At 35.9% G+C, this 17,883-nt stretch overlaps 1 protein-coding gene across 1 annotated transcript; it reads right to left on the reverse strand.

Annotated features, from left to right (window-relative positions):
- Positions 1-13,891: 13,891 nt before the first annotated feature.
- Positions 13,892-16,335, reverse strand: LOC130950350 (uncharacterized). Its single transcript, XM_057878854.1, has 4 exons — positions 15,975-16,335; positions 14,791-15,783; positions 14,644-14,716; positions 13,892-14,483 (listed from the first exon to the last, which is right to left on the reverse strand). The coding sequence occupies exons 1-4, from the start codon at positions 16,333-16,335 to the stop codon at positions 13,892-13,894; spliced, it is 2,019 nt and encodes a 672-aa protein (XP_057734837.1).
- Positions 16,336-17,883: the final 1,548 nt, after the last annotated feature.

Consider the following 17,883-nt stretch of genomic DNA (forward strand, 5'->3'; position numbering starts at 1 on the left):
TTTCCAGTCATAATAAAGTACAAAGAATGATTTATATTTAATTTAATTGGGTGTCCACCGCGCAGCACAACAGAATCAAGTTGTCCAGTGACCAACTATCAATGGAAAAAAAAAAGTCTGAATGACATAATAGATTAATAGGGTGATCTTAGTCTTCCAATATATTCATCTATGACATCCAACATTCCAACAGCAAGTATTCTTTGCAGTTTCATTACACCTGAAAATGTTAAAAGTAATACGAAATTTTAGAGGACAAAGATAATGTAGAGAAGCAATTTACAGAAAGTGCAGCTTTATTTAAACTATACAATTAAAAGTGATAGGGTGAACAACAAAAGACTTGCTAGGTTTATTGGTTGACTTTGAGACCAGTTTCTACGCGTTCAATGAGCTGATCTGCACTCATTGCTCCCTCCTGCAAATCATACCAAGCAAACTAACCAGCCAAATAATAATAATAATAATAATAATAATAATAATAATAATAATAATAATAATAATAATAATAATAATAATAATAATAATAATAATAATAATAAAAAGATGATGCAAACTATAAATAAACGAAATATATGATGTAGCTTCAACTTGAGAACTCTGTTTTGTGTTTCGAAAATTGGTGGGCACGAGGGAAACTTTCAAGTAAATATATCAAGTAATAATGGTATGACTTCAATATATTTATAGTTATATATACAAAACGAGTGTGAAGATAACATAGGTGACAATCTACTAGAACATCAAACATAATGCTACCATTTTATGGTATCAACCACGGACTAAGGTCTTAAACATTCTTGAACAGATGCACTTGTTAGATTCTTAACAATGTAATCAAAGCATGTTTTCATTATGTTTAAGTCAACAAGAACAAGCCTTAGAGACAAAGAATGTGAATGAATGTGCAAACATCCAGTCCTAATTTCGAACTAGATGCAAGTCCACTATATTCAACAATACAAAGTTGAAGTAATATTACAATGTGTTATTAATGATACGAGTAAACCCACTCGTAATGGGCCGAATACAGCAATTGCAGACCCGACAACTCATGATGGGTCAAATGTACCATTTGCAGATTCAACAAGCAAAAAAATAAGAAAGTCACCTGTGTGGATGAAAGATTATGAAGGGTAATGTGAGGGTGCGTTACAGGGGATTCTTATAGTATGCTGAGGTGGAGAGTTAGTTACAACAATAGAGAGAATGCATGTGTATAAGGAGAGAGGAGTGTAATGGAGGAGGATAGGCATTTTCATATGGAAGGTTGTTATAGTAGTCTTCCTTAAGTCAGGGTTGCTGCCATTGTTGATTTACTACAATTACATTCTCACTGTTTCATTGATTACTTGATATTTTCCTGCATTGTTATATATCTTCACTTGCTGAATTTGTTCTGGTGTGAATTGTCTTTTGGTTACCTATTAATTGGTGCCTTCATTGAGAGAATCGGAGTCATGGCGGAAGGAACACATCTGAACCGATTAGAGGAGCTCACTTTGTCGAATAAGCAAGAGGTCACCACCCTTAGCCGCGGTCTTATGGAAGCTAACGAGAGGATCGCCGATACGCAAGCTCAGCTCACGAACATGGACTCTTCTTTTCGATTCATTGAAAAATTGCTTCGTGAGAATTTGAAATTGAAGCTTAAGGTGAATGATTATGGCTTCAATGGTGACGACACCATGGAAGGTGGTTCAGAGGCAGGGTCTGTGAGTGTGGGGGCTGAGCAACCGTGGCCTCGACTCAGAGTGAAAGTCGCCGATCTACCAATGTTCGACGGTGAGGGGGTGGAGGATTGGGTGTTTCGGGCCCACCAATACTTAGAGACGTTTGAGATACCTATGGAACAACGAATCAGGGTATTGTCATTTCACTTGGTAGGGGCGGCTTATGCTTGGTACCGGTGGGGGATCAACAACAACATGGCGTATACATGAGAAGCATTTCTGGAGGCGATAATCCTCAGATTTGGAAAAAACCTCTATTATGATCCCCGAACCGCTATTAAAGAGTTGAAGCAGAGTGGATCGGTGGAAGAATATTAATGCCAATTTGAAGAATTGACCAACCGAGTCAACGGATTGAGTGAAGAATGGATAATCTCACTCTTCGTAGCCGGACTCAAGGAGCAATTAAAGTGTGAATTGCTCTTGGCCCAACCTACCTCTTACATACAAGTTGTTTCCATCGCCAAATTGCATGAACAAAAAAATGCGGTAACTGCGGGCCTAGCTAGAAGCACTAGTAATAAGCCCATTACTCAACAAGCCCCAACCCGATTTGCACCCAACCGTACTCTCAATCCCATTTACACTAATCAAAAAATTCAAACTAATCTCACATCTACCAACCCCACAAACCCTGTGATTCTCCATTCCACCAACACTGCCAAGATGTGGTTCGATTTGTCAATCGTTGTGTGGAGTGTCAGTGTATAAAGTATGTCACTGCCAAGTCACACGGACTCTTGCAAATGCTTCTGGTTCTGGCAAAGCCTTGGGAAGACATTAGTTTAGACTTCATCACCAAACTACCAAATTCCAATGGTTTTACTGCGGTGTTAGTAGTGGTGGATCGGTTCAGTAAGATAGCTCGGGTTGCGCCGTTGAAGACGGGGTTCACTGCCAAAGTGGTTGCTCAGAAATTCATCAATTCCGTGGTGAGGTATCATGGCTTCCCAGCCACTATTGTCTCAGACAGAGAATCTCTTTTTCTTAGTCGTTTTTGGAAAGAATTGTTTCAGCATTGTGGTACTAAGTTGCTCTATAGCACAGCTTATCATTTTCAGACGGATGGACAAACTGAGGTTGTATTAATAGGACCCTGGAGCAATATCTGCGTGTGTTTACACATGCTCATCCAACCAAGTGGTCTGCCTACCTCAATTGGGTAGAGTTCTGTTACAATAATTCTTTTCACTCCACCATTGAAATATCACCACATGAGACCTTGTATGGGTTTGCTGTCAGAACTATACCCGGCTATACTAGTCGCTCTTCTTTGGTCCAAGACGTGGATGATCTATTGCGAGTTAGGGAGATTCTTGACATGGAATTCAATTTCGCCTCTAACAAGCCCAAGAACGCATGAAACGCCAAGCTGATTCTCATAGACGTGAAAAATCATTCAATGTTGGTGATTTAGTTCTCTTAAAACTTCAACCATATTGGCAGGGGTCCGTAGTGACGCGAAGACATTTGAAGTTTGGTAAGAAATATTTTGGACCATTTAAGGTGCTCCAAAGAGTGGGAACTGTCGCTTACAAACTGGAGTTGCCAGTTGGAAGTGCAATTCATCCCGTTTTTCATGTTTCACTACTGAAGGAGTTTAAGGGTGAGTCCGTTGTGGCAGGGGGCATCAACAAGCTTCCTCTTTCTCTGTCTTTTGAACCAGTGCCGGTAGCCATTATTGATAGTAGAACCTTGCAGCTTGATGATGGGTCTCAGGATGTTCAAGTGTTGGTGGAATGGCAAGAAACACCAAGAGAGGAAGCAACATGGGTGAGTTGGGCTGAGTTGGTAAGAATGTAAGACCTTGAGGACAAGGTCATTGTAATGGGGGAGTGATTGATACGAGTAAACCCACTCGTAATGGGCTGAATACAGCAGTTGCAGACCCTACAACTCATGATGGGCCAAATGTACCATTTGCAAATCCAACAAGCAAAAGAATAAGAAAACCACCTGTGTGGATGAAGGATTATGAAGGGTAATGTGAGGGTGCGTTACAGGGGATTCTTATAGTATGCTGAGGTGGAGAGTAGTTAGTTACAACAATAGAGAGAATGCATGTGTATAAGAAGAGAGGAGTGTAATGGAAGAAGATAGGTATTTTTATATGGAAGGTTGTTATAATAATCTTTCGTGAGTCAGGGTTGCTGCCATTGTTGATTTACTACAATTATATTCTCACTGTTTCATTGATTACTTGATATTTTCGTGCATTATTATATATCTTCACTTGCTAAATTTGTTCTGGTGTGAATTGTCTTTTGGTCACCTATTAATTAACCTCTTTACTAAACTGATTTATAAATGTAACTTCAAAATTCCACCAGAACTAAACAAGGCAAGAAGAAAATGTTTGTTTCTTTGCTTCAACCTAAACAAATTTAAAGAAGTACATTTAAAATTCTAAAATCGCAAATTGGCCAAACAATTGAGGAATCAGTGTACGTAATGAAATAGTAAATAATCGGCATAGAAGATGAAACTTAAGAATGATTTCTTGATATATTTTAATGCTAGTATTTTTATTGTAAATAATTAACACTGAATATAATTAATTTTACTGTTATAATTTAATTACTGATTTATATACAATCATCTATGTATTTGTTGTATATGTATTTATTTGTGTGTTATGATTTTTGTTAAATTTATATTATATTATTATGCATTATTATATATACTTATATAACTAAATATATTAATACCAAATATATTAATTGGATATATATTTTAAAAAATTCTTTCTCGTTGAAAGGGAGATACTTTTTAAATTTAAAAAAAAAATTAAAGAAACTCTTCTGGCGGTAAACAAGTTGTTTTTAGAGTAATTAAAAGGAATAAAAGAAAAGTGCCTCATCCACTGCAAGAAGGGTGATCCCTTGGTCTCTTTAAAAGGCTTAAGAGTAAAAACAACTTGAAAACAAAATAAAGTGATATCATATTTATCATAGTTATAACATATGTATAAGATTGACGTGTTTATAGTATTTATTGATAATATTAACTATAAAATTGTTTTTTTTAATTTAAATTTAATAACAACATCAAAATTAGTCATAGGAAGAGATGATTATATTATGAGTTAGATATTATTTATAATAATATAACCTCTTATAACTCTTATAAACTTAAGAATGATTTCTTAATACATTTTAATGTTATTTCTTTTGTTGTAAATAATTAACGCTGAATGTAATTAATTTTTACTGTTATAATTTAATTACTAATTTACATACAATCATCTATTTGTTTGTTGTAAATGTACTTATTTGTATGTTACGATTTTTGTTAAATTTATATTATATTATTATATGTTGTTATATATAATTGTATAATTAAATATATTAATACGAATATATTAATGATCTGACTGTTACAATTTCAATGCCTTAACTCGACATTATACACCATAACTCGGCAATTTCCGTCATAATTCGGCGGTTACACGTTATAATCGGACTCAACGGACTACCCTTAACTCGGCATTATACACCATAACTCGGCAATTTGCGTCATAATTCGGCGGTTACACGTTATAATCGGACTCCACGGATTACATTCTGGAATAAAACTGTCTGACCAGGTATTTATTACTTATTAAACCTAATAACTGCTCATCAATTTAGATAAAGAACGTAACTGACCTATCTTACTTCACCTATAAAGGTATGATGTTTTATCCTCAACAGGGACACACTGAATTCACGGTATTAACTTAAGCATCGGAGTGCCTTTTGCAGGTACACTCCCTCTTTGCTCATACTCTCCGTGACGTGACACCCCTCTGGACGAGAAGTTTGGACCATCCCAGCTTATAGCTCGGCGTTAAAGGCTAAAGCTCGGCGTCAACTCCTGTAGCCGAGGTTACGTCCAGGTCGTTCACACAAGAACAATTGGCGCCCACTGTGGGGCCCAAAAATATAATTCTTTTCATTTTCATCGGCCTCGAAATTTTCACCTCCAACCATGGCTGAGCAACTTCCACTACACCGTCTGAGCTCCTTCAGATGGTGACCGAGTTACAACAATCCAACCAGCACATGGCGGAGGAGAATCAAAGAATGACGTATCAGATTGCTAACCTAACTAATGTTCGGATTGAAAACAATGATGGACATCAAGAACGAATCGAAGAAGCCGAGCATCATTCTGATCCAACACATGTCTCTGAAACTGCTCGGAATGAAGAAGTTCGAAACGAAAGAGCCCCACCTGAGCACAATGAGAAAGCTCGGCTAGAAAATAAGGATGGAGAGACAGATAACTCGTCTAGACCATTCACTGCCGATTAAGAGAAAAGGTGGAGGTAGCACAAGCTCTGCAAGAAAACGCTCTTACCGAGCTATGTTTTCAATCAAAGCCAGTCCGAACAATCTTCAAATGCCTCCACGCGTCCCCCAGATGACGTTTCAAGCATCCGATTTCAATACAGCTACAACAAATCTGGATGATCCTGTGGTAATCTCCATTCAACTTGGAGATCCCCTGGTAAAAAAGATACTGCTTGACCCGGGGAGCAGCGCCAACCATTTTTGAATAAGTTCGGCGCTATTGTTTCTACAATTCATCTCTGTGTTAAGTTCCCCTTACAGGATGACACTATTGCAACAATTCACAGTGACAATCATGACGCTAGGCAATGTTATAACAATAGCCTCAAAAGGCCCAACCAAAATATAAATGCACATGTTCACACCATTAGCAATCAAGACGAATCCCCAGTGTTGGCCGACCTTGACCCAAGAGCTGACGTTCTCGAACGACCAACCCCTACGGAGGACTTACACAAAATCTTTTTTGCAGATAGCTCAAAAAATTCACTTACGTCGGATTCACACTAAGCTCGGAAGAGAAAACCTCAATTCAAAAATTTCTACAACAAAACGCCGATTTGTTTGCTTGGACCCCAGCAGATATGCCAGGTATTGACCCTTCTGTAATTTCTCATAAGTTAGCATTAAACCCATCTGTCCATATATAATTATCTGAAACTTCATCTTTTCAATTTAGTTCAATTGCTTTTCATGAGTGTGTATTTGATTTGACTATCCTGCATGATTTCATCTAAAATCATGGTGTTCTTTTTCCATTACAAGCTTACGGTTTACAATAATTTCTTAAGATGTAAAAATAAGTTATTATATGATGCAACACTAGCTATCTTTTCTCTTGCCAGTCCTCAAAACACATTATATTCAGGGAAATCCGTGGTTAATATATGCTTATGCATTGGTTGACTTAAAAATTCTAGCTGCTGTATGTCTTTTTCTTCATGAACTATTCTAGCTACTGTATTGACACACACGTTGACACTATTTTTCAGAAACCACCGTGGTTTGAGGTACTACTGGGGCCTCCAAGTTCACAATCAACACACCAAGACTACTGGGCGTAGGGGAAACCGTTGGTGTGTCTAAGAAGCGTTAAACTGTTATATTTTGGCTTTTGGAAATTAGATATTGTTGAAGAGGCAGACAATGTTTTTACATGCCAACTTTGCTTTTTGGTTGTTAAATGCTCTCTTGACCGTTTTCATTTTTGTTTGTTATTTTCTCTAAGCTTCTTTTTAGTTGAATGAATGATGATTCTTTTTACAGACATGAGACATCCACAATCCAATAGTACTGATTACATTATATTTTAACAAAAAGTTTGCCATCCAAATCTTTTAAAATAATGAGGAATTAGTAAATTGGTATTGGTTTACTAGTGCTACGTTTGAATTGGCACTTGTGGGAGTGGAGTAAAATCTAGTTTCAAGGGAATTTGATGAACTCTTCTTGTTTGGATTGGTAAAGTTATAATGGAATAGATTTAATTCATAAAATTATAGTGAAGTTCAATCATACCTATGTTACCATTATCTAAATTTTTTAATAAATAAAAACAAGTATTTTTCAGAAAATTTTTTTCTGTTAGTCCCTTGTGCTCACGATATAATCCATATGGTTTCACCTGAATAAAATGGTGATAGGGTGGTAAACAATAAATAAAGACTTGGTAGGTTTATCAGCAACAATATTTCCACTTTTTTGCTTACTCAGCAGTTAGTAGAGTAAATTTGTGGATTTTTTATTTTATAATTGGGGAAGAGATGGTATTTTGCGTTAAAATGAAAGAAAACGGAGTTTTACAGGAGACTAGGGGCGCTGTCCTGATGGATCTACAATACGCCCCATTCGTAATGCACCCACAATCTGCCCCCTTGTATTGATTGCATGCATGACACGTGTCTATGTCCCCCCTCAACCTGTGAATCTCATAATCCCCCTTGGTCCCTCTTCATACTCACGTTCTCTCTCTTTCTTTCACTTTCAAATCTCGTTCTCTCTCCTAAACACCACACTCAAGTGACTCAACCATTCTTTCTTCTTTCTTCTATAACTCAACACAACCCCTTCCCCCATACTAGAACTTCATCTTCAGATTTATTGATTTCAACTATATCTCCATCAACATCACCAAGTAAGTACATTTTTTAGTAATAATGTTTTTGGTGAGTTTAATTATTTTAATTAGTGTAAATATAAAATAAATTAGATTAGTTTTCAGAAATTAATTTGGATTAATTAATTCATTGTTAGTAGTAATAGTGTTGAACTTATTATTAGTTAGGATCACAATCTTAGTTAGATTAAGATAGTACTAAAATATATTTTTAACTTGTAAACAGAAACAATACTTAATATATTATTAAGATACTTTAAACATACTTTATATATTATATATTTTTGTAGAAGAATTTAAACATTAAATATATACTACAATACATACATACGAACATAGATATGTTAAAATTTAAATATGTATTTTATATATTTTACAATAAGTTAATCATATTTAACATAATATATTAATATATATTGTTTATATATATATTATTTACAAAAATATAAAATATAAGATTTCATGCTATGTTCAGAATATATTTTATTTAATGTATTATTAAATTTATGTTGAATAAATGTTAAAGTGGGATATGTTGTTTATTTCAAACAGAACCGAAAATATTATATATAAAATTATTTAAATATGCTTTTATTTATTTATTTAATGTTAGAGAAATATTGGATATATGTTAGATATAGTTTATATAATGTAATAGTTTTTTGTTTCAGAAATAATACAAATAGAAGATGGTTCGTAACATTACGCGTCCTGAAGATCACATTGTTGAATACCTTGAACGTCCACCATATGTAAATATTTTTATGTTTGTATATTTGTTAATATTATTGTTGTTATTATCGTACTTAGTATTATTGTTAATATTGTCGTTGTTATTATTATTATTATTATTATTATTATTATTATTATTATTATTATTATTATTATTATTTATGTTTGTTTATTTTTTTGTTTCTATTTTTAATTATAATTTTTTATTTGTTTTAGAGTTCAAGAAATTTAGAATCAAGACATCTAAACCAAGATTCATATGATCCCCGAGTTGAGATCGAATTACGAGATAGTGGATTCTATCGCATATCTCAAATTGGGAGACTTGTTTTGCACAATGCACTTATAAATGCCTTAATCGAGCAATGGCGTCCAGAGACTCATACGTTTCATCTTCCACACGGTGAATACACGATAACCTTAGAGGATGTTGCAATGATATTTGGACTCCCGATAGATGGTATGCCGGTGTCAGGATTTACGGATAGCAGCACTAATGGCCTCGAAAATGAATTCATGACACAATTTGGTATTGTACCTACTGCCGTTGATCATAAAGGAAGCGGTGTCAAGCTTGCATGGCTCCGCACCCTAAAACGGCGCATGCAGTTGGACACTGCACTTGGTAGAAAAATGTACGTCAAGATACACTTATTATTGTTGTTTAGCACAAATTTATTTTGCGACAAGTCAGGAATGACAATTCACTGGAAGTTCTTACCTTTACTCCGAAATTTTTCTGACATTAGAGGCTTTAGTTGGGGATCCGCTTGCCTGGCACATTTGTATAGGGCATTATGTCGGGCATCACGTTATGATTGCAAGGAGGTGGATGGCCCATTGGCACTGCTTTGTATATGGGCTTGGGAACGGTTACCGTTCCTAGCACCGGTGCGATCGCATCCTAGTTTTCCGCTTGCGTGCAGGTAAAATTATTTCATATGTTAACATATTATCGCTTATATATTGTTTAGGTATATTATATAACATATATTGGTACTGAGTGTTAGAGATTTATTTTATTTTAGCTGGATGTTTTGGCACTCGCAGATTCACGGATACCAAAAGTGGACCATTTCTCACATCAGGCGTTTACTAGATGATATTCCTACAGATGAGGTTAGTTTTTTTTGTTGTATTTAACAGTGTTGTTATTAATATTGGCATTATATTTGTGTTTGTATTTATGCAGTCGTTTTGGAATGTTTTTGCAGTTTGTGTGGAACCCGTACAGTCCTGATCATATAGAAAATATTGTAGTACTAGATGATATTCCTACAGATGAGGTTAGTTTTTTTTGTTGTATTTAACAGTGTTGTTATTAATATTGGCATTATATTTGTGTTTGTATTTATGCAGTCGTTTTGGAATGTTTTTGCAGTTTGTGTGGAACCCGTACAGTCCTGATCATATAGAAAATATTGTAGTTCCAAATGACATTTTGCAGCATCGATTGATGTGGAGTGCAATTGTGCCACTAATATCGTTTGAATGCATAGGAACAAAGATTGGAGAGTTGAGCATTCTGGATACATTATGAGCTGGACAAACCGTTTGAGTTCCGTTTGAGTTCCGTTTTGGTTGGTGATCCTGCACTACACCATCAAGCATCCGATCGGTATATGCAATGGTATACAGAAGCATATGGGGCTCACCTGCGATTGACTGGTTATGTAATTAGGGCTGGCAATACATACCCTACCCACGGGTACCCTACCCGGCCCAACCCGTTCGGGTAGGGTAGGCTACCCGACCCGCTGCGGGTAGGGTAGAGTGCGGTTCGGGTAGGCCTGCGGGTAGGGTAAGGTACGGGTTTAGGGTGTACCCTACCCTACCCTACCCGCACCCCCCATATATAACATGTTTTTAAAAATTTATATGCATAGTAAAAGAGGTGGGAGTTGAACCCTCAACCTCCTTCATGTGTAGCAAGTAAGTAACCACTAAGCCAGTTACTTACTTTGATAATATATTGCATTTGTATATTTATGAAGTTACCATAAAATAAAAATTAAACAAAAATAAAAATCATATATATAATTCAAGATTCAGAAATCACTCATTAGAAACCCTAAAAGGCTAAGACTGGGAGGCTGGTACTCTGGTAGCGCCGTTTCTTCCCAAGTTTCTTCCCAAGCCATAAGCCTCAGACCTCAGTGCTCCATTGCCCCAACTCTCCTTCTTCATTCGTCATTCCTCTATTGCCACCACTCTTCTTCCTCCTTTGTGCTCTCCTCACAACGCCGCTGATTCGTGACCTTCTCTCCTCTCTACGCTGCTGTTCTGTTTTCTTCTTGGTATGTACTTTGCGTTTGAATCTGTAAAAATTGGGGCTTTACTAGTGGTGAATCATATGTCTTTCATTCAATGCTTGCTGTGCCCAACTAGCTTGAATTTGCTCTGTTTTCTTCTTGATACGCTGCTGCTCTGTTTTATTCAATGCTTGCTGTTTTTTATGTATAAATGATTTTTCTGAATCTTAATGATAGTACTATTGTGTAGGTTTTACTATTGTGAAAAAAGAATGCCTTATTCTCACAGTGTGATGTGTCTCATTCAACTTTTGAATGTAAACAAAATTAAAGGAGCTTTCATTAAGACAAATCATTAAATCCAATCACCTTATATTAATTTTCAAGTACCAACACCATATATTATAATAGATTTAATTAGTAAAGCCAAAATATGTAAAAGGCTAAAAGCTCTGACTCAAAGCCTTGACCATAGTTATCTGCACCCCTTGAGTTCTTATTTGTGGTGGTTGTCATTATCTGTCTCTAAACATACAATCCATTTCGAATTTAGGATTTATGAGGAAATTTGACCGACGGATCATATATATTTTGGTCAATTTCTTATTTTATTTCAAATTGATGATTTCATGTAAATGGGAAATGCTAATTTGATAAGAGTAGTATTAGATGTATAGTTAAAGAGGGAGACTTAGAATTTGGCAAAAAAAAGGAACTTATTTATGTAATTTTTTTTATATGATAATTAGCAACCTGAATAACAACAACCAATTTTTACTATTGTGTAGGCAATAATGGATAGTAGCAACATGGATGTAGTGGCTCAAGAACAACAAGAAGAAACTCCTATTGAAGAAACTGCTAATTTTGTTCTAGACGAGTCTGTCTCGGGTGAAAATAGCAATAAATCTTTATTGAAAAGTGTTTATTGGCAATACTTTAGTAGATATAAAGAGGGGAAAGAGTGGAAGGCAAAGTGCAACCATTGTAAGTCTGTTCTTGGTGCCAATCCAAGGAATGGGACTACAAATTTGAAGAAACATGTGCTCCATTATTGTAAGAGAATAAAATTAACAAATTCAAGAAAATCAACAATTGCCAAATCTCTTCAAAGACATGGAAAGAATAGGTCAGATTCTTTTATATTTGATGCATCTCATACAAGAAAATTGATTGCCAAGTCCATTTGTATGCATGAGTATCCTTTGTCATATGTGGATCATGTTGCAACAAGAGAAGTGTTTGCTTCAATGCAACCAATGTTTAAGATGCCAAGTCGAAACACAATCAAGAAGGATATCTTGGAAATGTACGAAATGGAGAAGCTTAACATAAACAAGATGATGGATGCAAATGATAGTCGAGTGGCTATTACAACTGACATGTGGACTTCCAACCAGGAAAAAGGATACATGGTTATTACAGCACACTACATTGATAATTCATGGAATTTGCAAATGCGAGTATTGAGGTAATACCTTAAACTTTGCTTCTAGTATAAGATATGCTTTCTAATGCTTGATGTACTTGTGATATTTTTTTATCTGATATATTTATAATAATTTTCAGCTTTACTTATGTTCCTGCTCCTCATTCAAGTGAAGTTCTCTCTAATGCATTAATGAAAGTTTTGTTGGAGTGGAACTTAGATAGAAAATTATCAACTATTACATTGGATAATTGTTCTACAAATGATGCTATGATTGACGTGTTGTTGGGACGTTTAGACTCAAATTATTTGTTGTTAGGGGGTAAGTTATTGCATATGCGTTGCTGTGCTCATATTTTAAACCTAATTGTGAAGGATGGTTTCAATTTAGTTAAAGAAAGTGTGGAGAAAATTCGTAATAGTGTGGTGAATTGGACTTCAACTAGTAAAAGACATGAAAAACCTTTGTGAGTTGGTGTAGTAAGTCAGGTGTTCCCTTTACCAAAAAATTATCTCTTGATTGTATGACTAGATGGAATTCCACTTATGTGATGTTAGAAAGTGCATGGTTGTACAGAGATGTCTTTGCTCGACTAAAACAAAAAGACTCCAATTATAAAAGTGTGCCAAGTAATGAGGAATGGGAACTTGCAAAAGAAATTTGTGGTAAATTAAAACTTTTTTATGATGTGACTGAGTTGTTTTCTGGAACTCAAGTTCCAACTGCCAACATTTACTTTAATAAAGTATGTGAGATACATGTTAGATTGGAAAAATGGGCTATTTCTCCTAACCCAGTTATTAGTAGCATGGCATGTATGATAGTGAGGACGACAGTGAAGATGATAGCGATGGTAATAGTGTAGTTAATATTAGTGTATTTAATATTAGTGTATTTAATATTATTCTATTTATTATTGTTAATGAATCCTAATACTTTCTTAGTGTATTTATTCTTGTGGTTGTTCATGTCATGCAGCTACGGCAGAAGATATAGATGGGGTGGAAGGTGCGAGAAGTTTCCACCCTACCGATATACAAAGTAAGGGGTATAACTTGAGAATTGACCCAATACATAGGAGCGCAAGTAGATATACCCCTTCCACAATAAAAAAGACAGTAAAAAAATGTATTAAATTTGTGAAAAAGACATTTAGCAAGTAATCTTTATATTTGTTGTTCACCTATTGTTGTAAGACTGTTATTGTGGTAAGATTGCTATGGTAGTTTTTGTTTAATTTAATTCATAATGTAGTACATAATCCAATACAAGAAGTAAATAAATGCCGAAAACCCTAAGAATTATGAGCACCACCACTAGCACTTGACCCTGGATGCTGAGGGCATCTACTTCGACTGTGACCCTGGCCTCCACAAAGCCCGCAACGCCTAGGACCACGCATATCACGCATATCCATTTCATTCAAGAAACGAATTATTTTGGGACGTCCTTTGGATACTCGCTTTAAGTGTGGATTAGGTATATGCCTTGGTCCTTGATACACAGGCCATGTTGTTGGGTTCCCTAATGGCTTAAACCTTGCTCTATACACCTTCTTTATCTCCTCCATCCTATATACGTCATGAACATATTGTTGCCAATCAAGTGGTTGGTTCGCAAAACACGCAAAGACATGACGACAAGGAATTCGATATGTCTGAAACTCACCACAATCACAATGTCGTTGACGGAGATTCACCGCATACTCTAAACCGCTGGGCATCTCGCGCACCTCAAAGACCTCATTCTGCCTATCAAACAAGTTAACTTGGATGTTTTCCGCTGCCTGCTGATTTAATTGAAGTTTGTTGATTGCATATTCAAAGAATATATGTCCCGCATTCGTTCGAGCCTCAGCCCTCTTCCTAGTGAACAACTCATTTAACCTGTAAAAAGTTGCCTTGACAAGTGATGTAATTGGAAGATTTCGCGCCCGCCTTTACTACCCCATTGATGCACTCGACTAGTTTTGTCGTCATATGACCCCAACGATATCCATTATCGAACGCCAAAGCATATTGCTGACGTGGGATCCGATCGAGTCACTGAGTGTAAGCCTCACCACGCTCACGTAATCTTGCATACTGCACATTAAATTCACGCACAGTCCTACAATAACCTGTAAAAAAAACAAGAAAAAAATAAGTATCACCACATAACACTAACATCATTATTTAACTATAATTTACGTACCTATATTTACAATCAACTTCTGTAAATACGGTGCCTTGAAATTCCTTAAGAAGTTGGATGCTATGTGCCTAACACAAAACATGTGGATAGCTCTTGGAGGCTCCCATGATCCGTTACTACGTGCTATTGCTGAGGTAATAGAGTCGTGTCGATCAGGGATAAGCCCAATACCATCCCGCGTCACCACGTGTGTGCGCAAATGAATAAGAAAGAAGTGCCATGCATCAGAAGTCTCACCCTTAACAACGGCAAATGCAAGAGGCGCAATATTGCCATTGCCATCCTGAGAAACTGCAACTAAGAGAGCTCCTTTGTATTTGCCATACAGATGTGTGCCATCTATTTGGACGATTGGTTTGCAGCTCCTAAATGCTTTAATGGAAGGGTAAAAGCTCCAAAACACCCGTGTCAGCATCCTAATATCCTGGACCACCTCATCCCCTAGGTAAGCTGGTGCAGTTTTGATCTCAACTGCAGCTGATGGATCTTTTTGTACCATTGCTTCAAACCACGACGGTAAAGCTTCATAAGAAGCTTCCCAACCACCAAAAATATTCGCAATTGCCTTTTGCTTAGCCAGCCATGCTTTGCGGTAACTTATCGTATAATTGAATTTCGACTGTACTTCGGCAATCACAGATTTCACCTTTAAAGATGGATCAACTTCAACCAATGGCTTTATAGCCTTTGCAATCATGTCTGAGTTTATCTTGGCATGATCTTGAGAGATTGTTGTCCTGGAGCATGTGTGACTACCATTGTACTGCCTTATAACCCAACAAAACTTTCTCTTAATAAGACTAGCCCTGATAAGCCAATCGCAATTTGTTCCATATTGTACACACTTAGCATAAAATGTAGTTGGCTCAGATTCACACACTCGATAATCCACACCCCGACGAATGGTATAATCTTTAATTGCTGTAATCACAGTTTCTCTAGAACTAAACTCCATGCCAATGACAAATTCACCATCCATAACAACAACATGATCTACACCAGCCATAACAAAAAATAATTCTTACTATTACTAATAATGATAATAATGATAAATTAATAATAATAATAATAACAACAAATAATCGTAATAACAAATAATAACAATAATAGTAATGCGTAATATAATAAAGGATAAATAATAATTATTATAATACTAATTACAATAAAAATAGAAGACTACTTACCTGCATTGACAAACTCAGGAAATTCTGGTGCATTCATAGTATCTAGATCCAAAGCATGCATAAAAGAAGGCTCTTTAGATAGATGTTGGCTCGTTAGTACATTTGTCACATCTGCAACGTCAGGCTCAATTATGATATCATCTTCGTCGACATCTTCAGCTGGACCAACAATATGATAAGTGCCCTCGAATTCCTCTTCACTTTCAGTGTTATAAACCGTCCAGTCGATATTAGGTTCGGGTAAATTAACCTCAACTAATTCTTCGAACTCAACATATAACTCGATAACTGACACTTGTGCCCGTGTTTGTTGGTAGATCGAAAATATCCCTTGCATACTTGCATCGTCAACCACATACATTATTTGAAATTGAATAAAACCCCCAAATACTAACACAGGCTGTCTATAAAAAATATTTGTGACTCTCTTTAATATTTGATTATCAACACACTGACAAAGTATACTATTAAATTCCTCATATGTTATTCCAAAAGAAATAACAAGATCATATGAATTTTCACATACAAAACTCACACCTTCAGATGTTTGTGGAAAGATTTGATAATTATAATATATTTTCAAACTAACACTTTCCTCCATTTTTCTTCTCTTACTCTCTCAACGAAATAAACTACACTCACACTCAACAAATTCGTTCTTTTTTTTATAATACTCGAGGTATATTTTTTAATCTAAAAAATACAATACGCTTCCTGCTTAATGTCATTCCGCCCTCTGCGTTCTGGTAATACGTCGTTCTTGTATTGTCAATACACTCCCTTGTATTATGTTTTTAATATTAAACTAATACAATACGCCCCCTTGTACTGTGTATTTAATATTAAATTAATACAATCCGCCTCCTTTGTATTACTTTTTAAAATTTTCAAAAAAGCAATACGCCCCTTGTATTGTCTTTTTCTATTTTAAAAAAAATATTTAGTTAAAGCAATTCACCCCTTGCGGATTCTCAGCCCGCATAAACATGCAAAACACTACAAGATCCAATAATGAAGCATTACACCAAATCCTAACCAATATTAAAAAAAAAGGCTAAATTTGTTTGCAACTTCAAATTTCCACCATAATTAAGCAAGCCTAGAAAAGTGCTGAGTTAGTTCTAAGGAATAGGGAATCACAACAACATCCCATGTTTATCCAAATTCTAAAACCACCCTTTTAAAGTAAAAAAATAAAAGCAACTTTTAAAAATACCAACCCGTCCCAAGTTGCATACTTCCCGCTACTACTAATCGCGCCGCTCCTTCTTTCTCCAGAATGACGGGAAACCTGCTCGGAACCACCGACAAGCGGCACAATCACCTCTCTTCGACGCTGCGGATCCTTCCGGACGATATCATCCCCGAGATCCTGGTGAGGCTTCCGGCGAGTTCCCTTGTGAAATTCAAGATTGTGTGCAAATCATGGAATGCACTAATCTCCAGCCCAAAATTCGCCAGCGACCACCTTCACCGCTCAACAGCAGATCCAACCACTACAAGGTTTTTGTTTATTTGTGGAGGTTTTTTTTCTTATTTGTGGAGGTTTATAACCCCCACCAAATAGTTTGTGGGGGTTTCCAAAACCCCCAAAATTTGAGGTGCCACGAGGTCTTTTGTGGGGGTTTTTAACAACCTCCACAATTTATTCAGTGGGGTTTTGTGTGTGTTTAGTGGAGGTTTTATATTTAACTTTTGTGGGGGTTTTAAATCACTTTTGTGGCAGTTTAAAACCCCCACAAATTGATTTTTCAATTTGACACAAATTAACTATTTTGTGAGGTTTTCAAACCTCCACAAATCCTGTAATTAATTATTTATTTTTAATTTCAAATCATTCATTAATCTCATCCCATTTATATACTCTCAAATTAGAAATTTATTTTATAATATCAAAATTTAAAAACTA

This window comes from Arachis stenosperma, chromosome 9, assembly GCF_014773155.1.
Source record: "Arachis stenosperma cultivar V10309 chromosome 9, arast.V10309.gnm1.PFL2, whole genome shotgun sequence".
In the NCBI taxonomy this organism is placed as follows: domain Eukaryota; kingdom Viridiplantae; phylum Streptophyta; class Magnoliopsida; order Fabales; family Fabaceae; genus Arachis; species Arachis stenosperma.

Coding starts and splice junctions, on each gene's coding strand:
- LOC130950350 (XM_057878854.1), bottom strand. CDS start 16,335: ATGTATGTGGTTGACGATGCAAGTATGCAAGGGATATTTTCGATCTAC. Junction 14,717..14,790: donor GAAGTTGATTGTAAATATAG/GTACGTAAATTA, acceptor TTTTTTTTACAG/GTTATTGTAGGACTGTGCGT. Junction 14,484..14,643: donor CGTGGTGAGGCTTACACTCA/GTGACTCGATCG, acceptor AACTTTTTACAG/GTTAAATGAGTTGTTCACTA.